General features: G+C 39.6%; 1 protein-coding gene across 10 annotated transcripts in view; it reads right to left on the bottom strand.

The window, feature by feature from the left end:
• The window catches only part of LOC137024435 (serine-rich adhesin for platelets), a 69269-nt gene that overhangs the window by 28627 nt on the left and 25181 nt on the right, over positions 1-15461 (bottom strand). For 6 of the 10 annotated variants that reach the window (XR_010895708.1, XR_010895709.1, XM_067391933.1 and 3 more), the window contains 6 exons: positions 13958-14425; positions 13389-13841; positions 8950-9105; positions 4337-4552; positions 3184-3269; positions 2474-2582 (listed from right to left, as the gene is read on the bottom strand). Coding sequence is in view for 8 of the 10 variants with exons in the window: in XM_067391933.1 (XP_067248034.1) it covers positions 2474-2582; positions 3184-3269; positions 4337-4552; positions 8950-9105; positions 13389-13841; positions 13958-14425 (1488 nt within the window). In the remaining 2 variants the exon portion in view is untranslated. Of the gene's footprint in view, positions 1-2473; positions 2583-3183; positions 3270-4336; positions 4553-8949; positions 9106-13388; positions 13842-13957; positions 15432-15461 lie in introns of all 10 variants that reach the window. The other 4 variants (XM_067391935.1, XM_067391937.1, XM_067391936.1 and 1 more) reach the window with 3 other exon arrangements.

Consider the following 15461-nt stretch of genomic DNA (forward strand, 5'->3'; position numbering starts at 1 on the left):
CACTATCTCGTACTCTTAAAAAAGGTTACAGTGAGGCAATTTATATAATCACTTAAACTTTAAAAAATTTGTGGTCAGTAAGATTTTTTAAATATATACATTAATACTTTTATTCAGCAAGGATAACATTAAAGACCTTTCCACTGTTACAAAAAACAAAAAATTAACTTTTAAACTTTTGAATCATTAAAGAATCCTTTCCACAAAAATATTAACAATACAAAATGTGGTCAAAAAATCAGCATATTATAATGATTTCTGAAGAATCGTGTGACACTGAAGACTGGAGTAATGATGCTGAAAATTTAGCCTTGCCATAACAGGACAAAATTACATTTTTAAAAATATTTAAAAAGAAAACAGTTATTTTAACTATTTTAATGATAAGAAATTCCACAAAATTAATGTTTTCGCTGTATTTTTGACCAAATAAATGCTTAATGGTAAGCATAAAGACTTTTTTCAAAATCATAAAAAAAATCTTACCAACCTCCAAACCTTTAGATACTTGAATTCTTCTGTTAAATTCTGTGTATTATTTGGTCTGTAAAGCTGTTAAAATATTCATTTTACAGGTGTTTAGGGTTTATGGGGGGGGGGGGGGGGTCAAAATATATATACAGTCTCTCACAGAAGTGAGTACACCCCTCACATTTTTGTAAATATTTTATTATATCTTTTTATGTGACAACACTGAAGAAATGACACTTTGCTACAATGTAAAGTAGTGAGTGTACAGCTTGTATAACAGTGTAAATTTGCTGTCCTCTCAAAATAACTCAACACACAGCCATTAATGGCCACAAAAGTGAGTACACCCCAAATTGGGAAAATGTCCAAATTGGGCCAAAAGTGTCAATATTTTGTGTGGCCATCATTATTTTCCGGCATTGCCTTAACCTTTTTGGGGATGGAGTTCACCAGAGCTTCACAGGTTGCCACTGGAGTCCTCTTCCACTCCTCCATGACGACATCACAGAGCTGGTGAATGTTAGAGACCTTGCGCTCCTCCACCTTGCGTTTGAGGATGCCCCACAGATGCTCAATAGGATTTAGGTCTGGAGACATGCTTGGCCAGTCCATCACCTTTACCCTCAGCCTCTTTAGCAAGGCAGTGGTCGTCTTGGAAGTGTGTTTGGGCTCGTTATCATGTTGGAATACTGCCCTGTGGTCCAGTCTCTGAAGGGAGGGGATCATGCTCTGCTTCAGCATTTCAAAGTACATGTTGGCATTCATGGTTCCCTCAATTAACTGTAGTGCCGGCATCACTCATGCAGCCCCAGATCATGACACTCCCATCACCATGCTTAACTGTAGGCAAGACACACTTGTCTTTGTACTTCTCATCTGGTTGCCGCCACACACGCTTGACACCATCTGAACCAAATAAGTTTATCTTGGTCTCATCAGACCACTGGACATGGTTCCTTAGTCTGCTTGTCTTCAGCAAACTGTTTGCAGGCTTTCTTGTGCATCATCTTTAGAAGGGGCTTCCTTCTGGGACGATAGCCATGCAGACCAATTTGATGCATTTGTGCGCCGTATGGTCTGAGCACTGACAGGCTGACCCCCCACCCCTGCACTCATATGTCTATTTCCCAAACACAACCTCTGGATATGACGCTGAGCACATGCACTCAACTTCTTTGGCCAACCATGGCGAGGCCTGTTCTGAGTGGAACCTGTCCTGTTAAATCACTGTATGCTCTTGGCCACCGTGCTGCAGCTCAGATTCAGGGTTTTGGCAATCTTCTTATAGCCTACGCCATCTTTATGTAGAGCAACAATTCTTATTTCGGATCCTCAGAGAGTTATTTGCCATGAGGTGCCATGTTGAACTTCCAGTGACCTGTGCGCGTCTCAATCAGCTCCCTAGTTCAGTAGTCAGGGCACTGATCAGGGAATCGGCCACATTCATTGACATGATATACTGATTCACGACCTAGGGAGCTAGGGAGCTGATTGAAACGCAGGGAGAGTGAGAGCGATAACACCAAATTTAACAGACCTGCTCCCCATTCACACCTGAGACCTTGTAATACTAACGAGTCACATGACACCGGGGAGAGAAAATGGCTAATTGGGCCAAATTTGGACATTTTCACTTAGGGGTGTACTCACTTTTGTGGCCAGCGGTTTAGACATTAATGGCTGTGTGTTGAGTTATTTTGAGGGGACAGCAAATTTACACTTTTATACAAGCTGTACACTCACTACTTTACATTGTAGCAAAGTGTCATTTCTTCAGTGTTGTCACATGAAAAGATATAATAAAATATTTACAAAAAAGTGAGGGGGGTATTCACTTCTGTGAGATACTGTGTGTGTATATATATATATATATATATATATATATATATATATATATATATATATATATATATAAGCGTTAGGAGACAGTGTGAGCATTGATATAATTTTCATCTATGTAATTTCTCGACTGTAATCAAATGGTGGTGTGAGTGATTTCAACCTTGGTCCTCAGAGGTGGGCTTCTTTTGGTTCTTAGAGCTGCTCTCAGACACTCTTGAGCTGACAGAACAAGAGGATGATGTCCTTGATCCACTCTCCACACTGATGAGCTAAAAGCACCAAAATGAAAACACAAACAGGTCAACACAAGCAGCATGTATAACCACCAAATGTGAATGTGTGTTTACGGCCATGGTCATGCTAAATGCGGGCCCTGCTGTGCTGCAAAGAAGCAATGGCCTCCCTTGTGCCAACAGTAATCAGTCCTGGGGAAAATCTATTGTACCAGAACTTAATTGACAGCAGCTTACAACACATTCATGTTTCTGCCACTATACCCCTCCCCTTGCCTTCCTCCTTCCTTCATAAAAGAAAGATTAATGCTTCCATCCCTTTGCACCTGCATCCAGTGTTTTGTGTCCTCGTACCCCTCGCTGACACTGTTTACCTCCTAAACCTTGCCCTCTGGCCCCACTGTGGCACATCCATGCCCTAAAATTCAGCCCCCTTATCAGCGTGGCAAGTCAGAGGAGCCCAACTTCCTTGTGGCTGCACCTTTTTCTCGTCCGTATTGACTGATTAGCCCCACACCTGCTGCCCAGCAGCAAGCAGAAATCCCCCAGTCGCCTCCATATAGAAACGACAGCCATAAAGTCACTTGTAGATTCCTCTCTGTGTGTGTTGAAATGGTTTTATGAGCAAGGTACTCACCCCAGGGCAATTTTTGCGTTTCTTGAAAGTTGCCAAAGAATCTTGGCCACTGTTTCTGCCACTTAATGGTTTGCGGTTGTCCAGGACTGCAAATAGACACATGCATGCTTGAAAACAAGGGCAGACAATATATATAAAAGTGCAAAAGAAATACTTTAAGAGGGACGATAGTGAGTGATTAATGCCTTGTATTTGACTTGACTGAAGGTCCATAATCTCTCTGCAAATACTGATAGAAATGGTGCCTCACAAACCTGCAGCAGCACCTGTCTACTTGGAGCATGCCAGGTGCAGACACACCTAGCGAGGAGCCTGGCCTCCACGCGCTGCCGTGCATGTTTGTGCCAGACTTTAGAAACACATTAACACTATTTCAAAACACATCCCATCAAGATTGCACCCAGATCTGATCCGGCGCACGTGGGCTTCCTTTGTAGTGCCTTTATCTGTGGATTGTGCCTGAACAATGCACAATAGTCGCATCGCAGGATCAAGTCCTGATAGGGGGGCCGTTGTGACCAGACGTGTGGATGAACTGAGGTTTTGGGTTAATGATAAACTTGACCCGTTTTTTATCTTGATTAATATGACTTTTTCATAACTCCATAAAGCGTTTTTTGGAGGAGCAACAAACCGCTACATGTTTATGGCTTCAGTTAAGGACTTGTAGCAGCGCGACCTGGAACAGATGAGAGGCATGCCGGCTTTGGTTCAAAGGTAACGGCAATGGGGTCACACACACACACACACACACACAGACAAATACTTAAAACATTACTCTCAAGGACGGCCAACAATCGGCACACCCGTAACGTTATTCCCCGACGCCCTCTCTTTTACACAGCACAATTGCCAAATTTCCCCAACTCAAATCAACCGTTCCTCTTGGGATTTTTTTCCCCCCTCCTAACTGTTATTTTTCAGAGTTATTTAAAGGCAATCAAGGCGCTGTTGCTCGTGAATGTAAACATCACAATCTGATGTGAGGTGACGGGGAGAGATAGCAGGGCCCAATGCGTCTGCCTTTTTACGCGCAAATACGCGCATAGACAGGCAAGCTTATACGTGCACACACCCACACATAAACGGACGCACACATCTAACGCTACGCTGGACAGGTGCTTGGCAGCTTGCTATATGATATGTATTGTACCTGTGGACTGATAATATTGGGAAATGCCCGAGCTCCATACTCTAAGGCCAGGTTCATATTCCTCCCCGTCTGGAGTGCTACACCATTTGGGGCTTGGGATGGAACCAGGGCTTTCGGATCCTTTTCGGTCCAATAGCAAAAGCTGCACGCGGGACAAAGATCCCAGATCACCCGAATCACATCCCACAGTCAGTGCCGCAAGTCCAGAGCTCAGATCTGTGAAAAAATAGAAAGAAAAGCATATCAGCTATAGCTAATTTGATGTGAATATGAAATAAAAGCACTTTTGTTGACTTGTTTTTAATGAAAATTGAATTAAAGATAATTAGTAATTAATGGAAAATAAATCAAAGAAATTACTGATAAAAAAGAGTGATCTAATTTAAAAATTAATGAGATATGGTGTTTTTTGTGGGCTCTGGTTGAGCAAAATAACATCATAATTAATATTCTAATAAAATATATCTAATGTTTATATAATTTATGTATATAAAATATATTTCACATACATTTAATAATATTTTTTTATTATTCATATGCAAAATGATACATGCATATGAATGCAAAGTTTATGAAGATCACATTTTTGTATCACATTTAAAAAAAAAAAAAAAAAAATCCCTTTAGGCTGTTCCATGTGACTGCTTTTTGAAGAAAACTTGTTTTTCTATAAAATAATAACTCTAAAAAATAATATAATATAATATAATATAATATAATATAATATAATATAATATAATATAATATAATATAATATAATATAATATAATATAATATACAAACCCGATTCCAAAAAAGTTGGGACACTGTACAAATTGGGAATAAAAAAGGAATGCAATAATTTCCAAATCACATAAACTTATATTTTATCCACAATAGAATATAGATAACATATCAAATGTTGAAAGTGAGACATTTTGAAATGTCATGTCAAATATTGGCTCATTTTGGATTTCATGAGAGCTACACATTCCAAAAAAGTTGGGACAGGTAGCAATAAGAGGCCGGAAAAGTTAAATATACATATAAGGAACAGCTGGAGGACCAATTTGCAACTTATTAGGTCAATTAGCAACATGATTGGGTATAGAAAGAGCCTCTCAGAGTGGCAGTGTCTCTCAGAAGTCAAGATGGGCAGAGGATCACCAATTCCCCCAATGCTGCGGTGAAAAATAGTGGAGCAATATCAGAAAGGAGTTTCTCAGAGAAAAATTGCAAAGAGTTTGAAGTTATCATCATCTACAGTGCATAATATCATCCAAAGAATCAGAGAATCTGGAACTATCTCTGTGCGTAAGGGTCAAGGCCGGAAAACCATACTGAATGCCCGTGATCTTCGGGCCCTTAGACGGCACTGCATCACATACAGGAATGCTACTGTAATGGAAATCACAACATGGGCTCAGGAATACTTCCAGAAAACATTGTCGGTGAACACAATCCTCCGTGCCATTCGCCGTTGCCGGCTAAAACTCTATAGGTCAAAAAAGAAGCCATATCTAAACATGATCCAGAAGCGCAGGCGTTTTCTCTGGGCCAAAGCTCATTTAAAATGGACTGTGGCAAAGTGGAAAACTGTTCTGAGGTCAGACGAATCAAAATTTGAAGTTCTTTTTGGAAAACTGGGACGCCATGTCATCCGGATTAAAGAGGACAAGGACAACCCAAGTTGTTATCAGCGCTCAGTTCAGAAGCCTGCATCTCTGATGGTATGGGGTTGCATGAGTGCGTGTGGCATGGGCAGCTTACACATCTGGAAAGGCACCATCAATGCTGAAAGGTATATCCAAGTTCTAGAACTACATATGCTCCCATCCAGACGTCATCTCTTTCAGGGAAGACCTTGCATTTTCCAACATGACAATACCAGACCACATACTGCATCAATTACAACATCATGGCTGCGTAGAAGAAGGATCCGGGTACTGAAATGGCCAGCCTGCAGTCCAGATCTTTCACTCATAGAAAACATTTGGCGCATCATAAAGAGGAAGATGCGACAAAGAAGACCTAAGACAGTTGAGCAACTAGAAGCCTGTATTAGACAAGAATGGGACAACATTCTTATTCCTAGACTTCAGACCTCAGACGTTTGAAGACTGTTATAAAAAGAAGAGGGGATGCCACACAGTGGTAAACATGGCCTTGTCCCAACTTTTTTGAGATGTTGTAACACAGTTCGTAAATATGGGAAGAAGGAGGCGGGAACCGGCGAACATTCAACGTAACTTTAATTAAAAAATAAACAAAGAACAAAGCGAAAGTAATGCCGGCAGACCCTCGCGGACGTCTGCCGGCCACACATACATAACAAAACCATAACATAAAGTCCAGGCCTGGTCCTCTCTCGTCCTCCACGGTCGTCGCTCCTCCTTTTATGCTCCCGGAGCTCCTCCGTGAGAGACTCAAGGCCGGTGCGCCTCCCAGGTGATGCTTGTTATCACTTGCGTCACCGGCCTCGCGCCGTTCCCTCACGGCTCTCGCCCGCCCTGGTCGCCACAGATGTGTTGATGCCATGAAATTTAAAATTAACTTATTTTTCCCTTAAAATGATACATTTTCTCAGTTTAAACATTTGATATGTTGTATTCTGAATAAAATATAGAAATTTGAAACTTCCACATCATTGCATTCTGATTTTATTCACAATCTGTACAGTGTCCCAATTTTTTGGAATCGGGTTTGTAATATAATATTCAGGGCTTCAAGATTCTTCCATATGAATTTCAAAAAGACACACCTGTGTGAACCATGCCCATGTCTGAAATCTATGTACATGCAATTATTCATTCTTTCTTTCTTTTTCTCTTTCTTTCTTTCTTTCTCTTTCTTTCTTTCTTTCTTTCTTTCTTTCTTTCTTTCTTTCTTTCTTTCTTTTTTGAGGGTTAAGGATCACACTTTCATCATGCCCCATAAGGGTCCTGTGTTTGCGGTCACACCCTGTGGAAATGGGAACACTACGGGCCACATATGCAAATCTTCAACCCACACTACTGAGGTGTGGCAATTCAGAGAATTCACTCTCTCACTCTGAGCGCTGAATCTCAGCACCTCACACGTTATTTTTTTATAGGCATGATTACAATTTACATTAGCTAGTGCCTTTTGGAATTATGCTGCCATTTGAAAACACAGGCAAAAGACGGAGAATAAAAATGTGATGAAAAACAAACTGATTGAGGGGTAATGTGTAATTTCTTTTTTAAAATGTCCCCAGATGAAAAAAGTACTTCTCTCAGGTGCTCTCAGTTATGTATGTCTAATTTTAGTATCAGTTTTTGTCTTAGATGTTTCTCCTACAACTCCTTTAGAGAAGAAACATGAAACAGAGATATTTCTACTGAACCTGTTTAACCATAGAAGTACACCAACATCTGACAAAACAAATATGCTGGTTTTATTAGACAAATGTGAGATCATTCCTTTTTCAAAGGATAAAAATCAAAGAAATAAAGAGTATTAAACTAAATTATTCATCTCATTGGAGCCTAGGAGAAAAAACTGAGATATCAGTGACATCTTAATGATATTTTTCTATTACTATAGGTCAGCCTGTGTGTTGGTTCACAAATACATATAACACCTTCTCATCTTTACTGTAGAAAAGACTCACTAACCTTTTAAGATATCAAAGCCTAGTTTTGAAACCTGGTCTAACACTGCCACCCAGATAGAAACTTTCTTTATATCATCTTTATTAAATCCCTGAGCTATCCAGTTTTCCTGAAGCACCCAAAACAAAACATTTCAAAAGAGGAAAAAAACTACTGGCAATTATTCCATATGCATTTGAACATAATGACATGCATTACAGTGTATGCAGCTGGACATTGTGCATTACAAACACATGTTAGTCGTCCAGAGGGATCTAGAAAGGTTAGAGGGTCAGGTCATGCTGGAAACGCTTAACACCTTGTCAAGTGTCGGGAGGAAATCCTGAGGGAAAAATTCACTTGGGTAATGTTTTTGTGAACACAGGGACTGTGTCCAATTGAAGGATTAGGTTTTTGACAACAACAAACAGATTTGCAGGGCAACGTAATGAGACAATGCCGAGGCCGGTTAGTACACTGGTAAGTTTACACAGCAGCAAATTTTAATCTCTTGGACCTTACAATATTTGAACTTTCCAAGCCATTTCTGTTGAAACAGAGAGTAAATGAATATGTCGAACCAGTATGCAAGCTTTAAAGCAAACATGATTATCTGTGCCATCCCCCTCTTTCACAATTAGCATAGATGATAAACTGATAAAGTTTAGTTGGAAAAACACTAAATATGGAGCAACTTCTGTGTAAAAAGCAAAAGACAATTATAATGCTAATTTTTTTTTTTTTTTTTAAATACATGCTGTTATTCAAAGAAACATGTATTATGGTTTCCACAAACATTGATTTCTGAAGGATCATGTGACACTGAAGACTGGAATAATAGCTGCTGAAAATTCAGCTTTGCGTCACAGAAATAAATTGGATTTTTTAAAAACAAAACAAAAAACAATAAACTTAATACAAAGTGAATCTTCCTGGCTATATTTAATCACTGTTTGCATAGTATAATGACAATATAAAAAGCATCTGTTTGGATTGTGTCCATGGTTTGGACAATTTTACCTGTGGTAGGTGAGGATCGGTCAGTTTGACTCCCGGCTGGGTGGTCTGGGGACACACAGGAACTTGAGCAAGGGGCCAGATCATCCAGCTCGGCAAAGATATCAGACTGGGACCTGTTGGACTGGGAGTCAGGGGTCCCTTCCATTATACACTTACCTGAAATGGCCCAATTATGTGTAAATACAAACGCAATATACTGTGTAAACACTCTATGCACTCTTTTCAGGAATTTGCATTTTATCGCAATGGACGTTTTAACCTATTTCCTCAGCTGTCATACCAGCTTACGGTTTTATTATTGCCCCGGGCTGAATGTATTTTGTCAGCAAGGACCTCCAAGAGCTAAACAACTACCAGCATCGCACCCTCCCCTGCAGCACTGTCTCAATTCCTCGGAATGACTTTTGGCCCATAGCTTCTGTGGTAAACGTTTAAACAGATACACACATAACACTAACAGTCTTTTAACACCCTGAAGAGACAACGATTGCCTTGTAATAACTTGGTACTTTTAAACGTTACAAGTCACTTGTGCACACACAACTTTAGGTTGTTTCATATTCTAATCTCAGGTTCTAATGGACAGATAATGTAAAAAGGGCAAAAAATGGAATTCATCAACACTTGTGGTTAGGGGAGCTTTAATAAATTCTAAAAATTACCAACACGTTTCAGCTTGAGACTTTTTGGTAATTTTTAGAATTTATTTTGGTAATTTTTAGAAAAATACAATGATTTCTGAAGGATCATGTGACACTTTTATCATGTGCAGCTTTAATGAGCATAAGATACTAATGTTCAAAAACATTAAAAAAAGTAATGTTTCCAAACTTTTGACTGGTAGTGTATATATATATATATATATATATATATATATATATATATATATATATATATATATATATATATATATATATATATACACTCTTAAAAAATGCTGGGTTAAAAACAACCCAAGTTGGGTTGAAAATAGACAAACCCAGCGGTTGGGTTAAATGTTTGCCCAACCTGCTGGGTAGTTTTATTTAAACCAACTATTATTTAAAAGTTGCTATATGGCTAGCTTAAAATGAACCCAAAATAGTTGGGAAATTAAAAACCAGATGCAATTAGAGACAACAATAATAGACAAAAGGTGAATGTTTATTAATAAGCTTTAATATTTTATTAATATAAAGTTAATAGTTTCATAGTTTATTAATATAAATTTATTAATAAGCAATTTAATAAATGTTTATTGTTTAATAATTAATAATTGAACATTAATAAATGTTCATTTCCAACATACTTTGGGTTAATTTTAATTAAGCAATACAGTAATTTTTAAACAATAGTTGAGTTAAATAAAACTACCCAGCAGGTTGGGCAAACATTTAACCCTACCGCTGGGTTAAAACAACCCAATTGCTGGGTTTGTCCATTTTCAACCCAACTTGGGTTGTTTTTAACCCAGCATTTTTTAGAGTGTATATATACAAACAAGGCCTTTTTAAACAAAGCCTCCATATTCGCGCACACACACACACACACACACACACACACACACACAGCTATTGTAGGCTGGCCTCAGCTCACCACTCACACACACAATAGAGGGACTTGACTCAACACTTCAAAGCATATTGGCGCTGTCAAGCTTGCCGTCATCTTTAGCCAAGTGCTTCTTGAGATGGTCTATGTGTCTGTAAGGGAGTATGCATAGATTTTGTGTACACCAGCCTATAGGTTGGATGAAGGCAGGGTCAGAAATGCCCTGTGTGTGCTAAAATGCTGGTGAATTGTTTAGTGGCTTAGTAGCTGCCAAATATTCACCAACGCAAGAGCGAATGTTGTTCAGTGTGTGGCTAATATGTATGGTAGCATCCTTTTTGCCTAACAGTAAAAAAATGAAAATATTTGTAAGAAGGTTTAGAATAAACATTATACCATTTTGTGAAATATAAAGTCACAATTGTGAGAATGTTATAAGTGTTAGATATAACCTACCCTCCAAAAGTTTGGTGGTGTTAAAGGGATAGTTCACCCAAAAATGAAAATGCTGTCATCATTTACTCACCCTCATGTTGTTCCAAACCTGTACGAGTTTCTTCTGTTGAACACAAAAGAAGATATTTTAAAGAATGTTGGTAAACAGACAGTTGACAGTAACCATTGATTTCCATAGTTTTTTTTTTTTTTTGCTACTATGGAAGTCAATGGCTACCGTCAACTATCTGATTACCAACATTCTTTAAAATATCTTCTTTTGTGTTCAACAGAACAAAGAAACTCATGCGGGTTTGGAACAACTTGAGGGTGAGGAAGTGTTGACAATTTTCATTTTTGGGTAAACTATCCTTTTAAGTGTTTTTTTTTTATGTTTTTGAAAAAAAAAAAAGTCTCTTATGGCCTCTTATGAAATTTAAATTTCATTTGTTAATTTTGATCAATTTAATGCATAATTGCTGAATAAATGTATTGTATTTTAGCTTTGATCGTTACACTCCATATGACCCCAAGCCTTTGTGGGACACTCCTTGCTAACCAATCAGAAAATGTCATTTTTCTTGAGTGTACTTTCATCTTCATTCCAATTATCCTACTGGTGCTTTTCAAGTCAATATTTGAAAGTAGACAATTATTTCAAATTTTTCAAAAATTCAAATTTTTCAAATTATTTCATTTTTAGCAGAAAGTGAAGGACATTTCTGACACTGGTGGAAGGTGTTATAAAATTGTTTATTTGCCTGATCATAAATATCAGGTTGTGTGTGTATATTTAAATGGCTGAGTGAGAATGTTTAGCAGCAGGGTCTCTTTAGTTGGTGTCAAATCCATATGGGCTATATGTGTCTCAACTTTTCTTACTTTCCCTCTCTCTTTTCTCTTGCTGACCAAATGGAATGGAGAGTGTCAGGGCGAGGCAGTATGTGTGTGGTAGGGTGATCTCAGTGAGGCCTGGGGGTCCCACCCATTGTCAAGGACAGTTACACTCTTGAAATGGGACTAAGAGGTCGCCGTAGGGTCGGCCCATGAGTGCTGGACCATAGCATGGAGGGTGACAGAAAGCTGGGCAGTTTTACAAAAATACTAGACTACCCTAGACTAGTTCCCCCCCCTACAATTTTCTGTCCTTCTGTAGCATTTTATTTTCCACTAAACCCCAGATTCACTATCATATTAGTGATATATTTATCTGTCTGGCCCCATGAATAAGTAAACATGTTATGGCACATATAGTCACTTTATCATTCCTTTGACAAAAAAGAGAGAAAAGACGAAGAAATCTCTCTGCAAATTCTGATTTGTTTGCTCTCTTTCATGAACTCTCAGTTTGAGTCAGATGTCAGTGGCCCCGGTTCTTTTTCCTGACTGGACGGTAAATTAGTGCATGGAGGGCATCTAAGAGATACGCATTGTAGCTGAGGCTCACTCACTGTTCACCCGTCAGAGAGGCGGCGGTCAGCTTGGATTTATGACCGCCGCTCCACACGTCTGCCTTTCAGGGAGCGGAGAGAATAGAGAGAGAAAAGAGGAAGAAAGAAGGGATGGCGGGAGGCTGAGGCTAAGAGGGAAGAACATGTCGCAGCCGGCATCACCGCCACCCCCCTCGTCCCCCATTGTAAAGGCCTTGGCCGCTTTGAACTGGGGAATCAAACGGTACCAGCCTGATTCCCTATCAAAAGAACCCCCTCGCTTTCCCTCTGCTTTCAGTAAAGAAGAGAAGAGAAAAGCTCCTTGCCATATTTATGACTTAGTCCCTCTGTAGAGAAAGCTGAAGCTCATGGTCGTGATGTAGGACTTTGATTTTCTTTTGTTCTCTTTCATGTTTGAGGTACGGTGAATGTTCAGTTCTCTTTGGCCCAACTGACCCCCAGCGTGTGTGGATGAATACGCAAGACTCCATCTAATAAAGCGTACAGTGTCTGTAGGTTTGTGTGTATAAGATCAGATTTTGCCATTCTTTCTGGATTGTAATCTCTGCAAATATTCTCAAAAGAATGGCAAGTCATGTTCATCAATAGACTAATCTTAATTCATATAAAAAATGGCAATATGCATTATAATGAAAAAAAAAAAAAAAAAATTCCTAATCAGTATTTTGTCATTTTTTTCCAGTAAAAATTTGCTAAACATCAAACATTTACTTGAAAAGATTTTTTTGTTATTACACTATAATAGTACAATATTAATCTTTATTTCCAGACAACACATCTTGAATAAAAAAAAGTTATATATAAAAAAGTTAAAAGTTGAAAATATATATCTTGGCCCTCTGGCATTTTTTTTATTTGTTGATTTTTTTCTTAAAAAAACAAGAAAAAAAAACATTAATTCTTTAAAAACAATTCTAAATATTTGACAATCTCTGAAGTGCTTCTTGTTATTATGAAATAGTCATTATAGTTAACTTATATTTAGATAAGAACAATAGATGTTTATCTCCCATTAATACTCACCTTGCAGTTCATCTTCCTGAGGCATGATGGGAGGAAGCACAGGCCAAAGGTTCCATTCTGACCGACTGTCCACTGCTGAGCAATCAGGTTTTTGTGACTGAATGCTAAGGCCAGACTGGCTTGATCCAGGCCGTCCATGCAGGGTTTCATATGTGGACCATTGGGCGGCTGAAGTTTGCCGTGATTGAGGAGTTTTAGAGATGTAAAGTGGAGTGTCTGGCAAGCAAGTGGAAGGTGTTTCTTGTTTGCAGGATGTGAGAGATCTGGAGAGATGTGCTTGAAGGACTTCCATTCGTGAGCTTGCCTGGCTGCAACTTCCTGCAGAGCTGAAGTGAAGCTCGGGCAGAGAAGTAGAGCAGCCCTCTTGATAATCATTATTCTGGTTGAGGTCATAAGCATGATTGTCTTCGTCATCGGTACTACTATCAGCATAATGGTCAACACTGAAGTTCACTGTTAATGTAAAGAGAGTGCAGAGATAAGTCAATTTGGGATATCTTCATTGCATTTAATCATTTAATCTTGAAGATAACCGAGTGTGCAAAGTCAGTATTAGGAGAACTGTGTACCTGACAGGGCATCTGAGAAGCTACTGTTCAGGTCTGTGCTACGGCTGAACTGGCTGGACGAAGGGCGACTGAAATCAGAAAGAGAATTTGGGGTCACAGAAGATGTTGGGGTGTCTGGAGTAATTGGGGTACTTGGGGTTCTTTGGGTGCCTGGAGTGGTTGGAGTGGCTGGTATGCCTGGGGTTGTCGGGGTGGACATTGGAGTCTTTGGTGTCAATGTCTCTTCTTCAGCCATTTCATGGTGCCCTTGATTCAGATCTTGTGGAGCAGTGTATACATCTTCTTCCTTATCTGTCAGCTGGAAGTGTGTATTGGGGGTTTGGGATCTCTGAGGGTGATCAGCAAACTTGAGAGTCAGAGAAGGACTTGCTGGGGGTACTGGAGAAGCAGGGAATCCAGGTGCTTGGGGCAGAAACACACTGAATTGGTTTCTACTGGAATTATCCATGTTTTGGTGCCTTCTGACGTCTGGGGAAAGAAGAGGTTGAGATCATTTGAAATGAAAGTGGATATAAGAACAACCCAACTCTAAGGGGTAGTAGAGGTTCAGGGCAGGGGTGTCCATTTCTGCTTCTTAGTTTCGGTCTGCTCCAACACACCTGCCTGGAAGTTTGAAAATAATAGACCTTGATTAACTGGTTGGAGGGCTGGGCCTAAACTCTGCAGAATGGTGGTCCTCTTGGGGCAGGATTTGACATCCCTGACCAAAGGGGAGATTACATCTAGGTCAAGGTTAGGGTTGTACTGGAGAGTGAGGTTTGGGAAATCTTTACTCAAAAATGCAAATGAAAAATTTCACTAAGAAATCCTTCACTAAGCAAACCATACCACAGCACAGAGCACCCAGACTGCAGCTGTCTCATGAAGAGATGAACAAGACACACTCAAACACACACTCACATACATCCATACACACACAAGCTTAATGACAGGCATTGTTCAGGGCACACACAAAAAGAGGTCCTGAATAATTAACATGGGGGTCCTGCATGAGGGTCAGGCAGAAAGCGTATTCATCATCATTTACAGCTAAAAAGGAGAGCAGAGAGGCAAAGGCCACCCAGCCCAATAGCTGACGCTGCCCTACTCCACTGAGCCTCAGAGCAAACAGTCTTTTGCCTGTTGCGGGCCCCTGGTTCCTAACAAGGGCCCCGGACACCCCCCTTCCCCTTGAAAACTCTGCCCCTCTGCAGGAGCAGCTGTCCAGTTCCCAGCTCAGAATGCAGAGTGACTCTAAGATATGATAATTACCACTTGCAACCACTATATGAAGGAACTCATTCTCATAATTGGGATTAGAAACCCCATATAGCTAATTATGGATGCAATGACAGCAAAGCAAACAAATGAGCCAAGCCCCACTCTTTCTTCGATGGCCCTTGATGCTGATGCCTGCTGGGAGAGATTTTCACAGACTGTCCTGTTGCATGATGTGCAGTATTCCTTTCCGGGCTTTGTCTTGCTGATGGAACCACTGTGAAAAATTATGTTTCAGTGAAGATGT

The sequence above is a fragment of the Chanodichthys erythropterus genome, chromosome 8, assembly GCF_024489055.1.
Source record: "Chanodichthys erythropterus isolate Z2021 chromosome 8, ASM2448905v1, whole genome shotgun sequence".
Classification (NCBI taxonomy): domain Eukaryota; kingdom Metazoa; phylum Chordata; class Actinopteri; order Cypriniformes; family Xenocyprididae; genus Chanodichthys; species Chanodichthys erythropterus.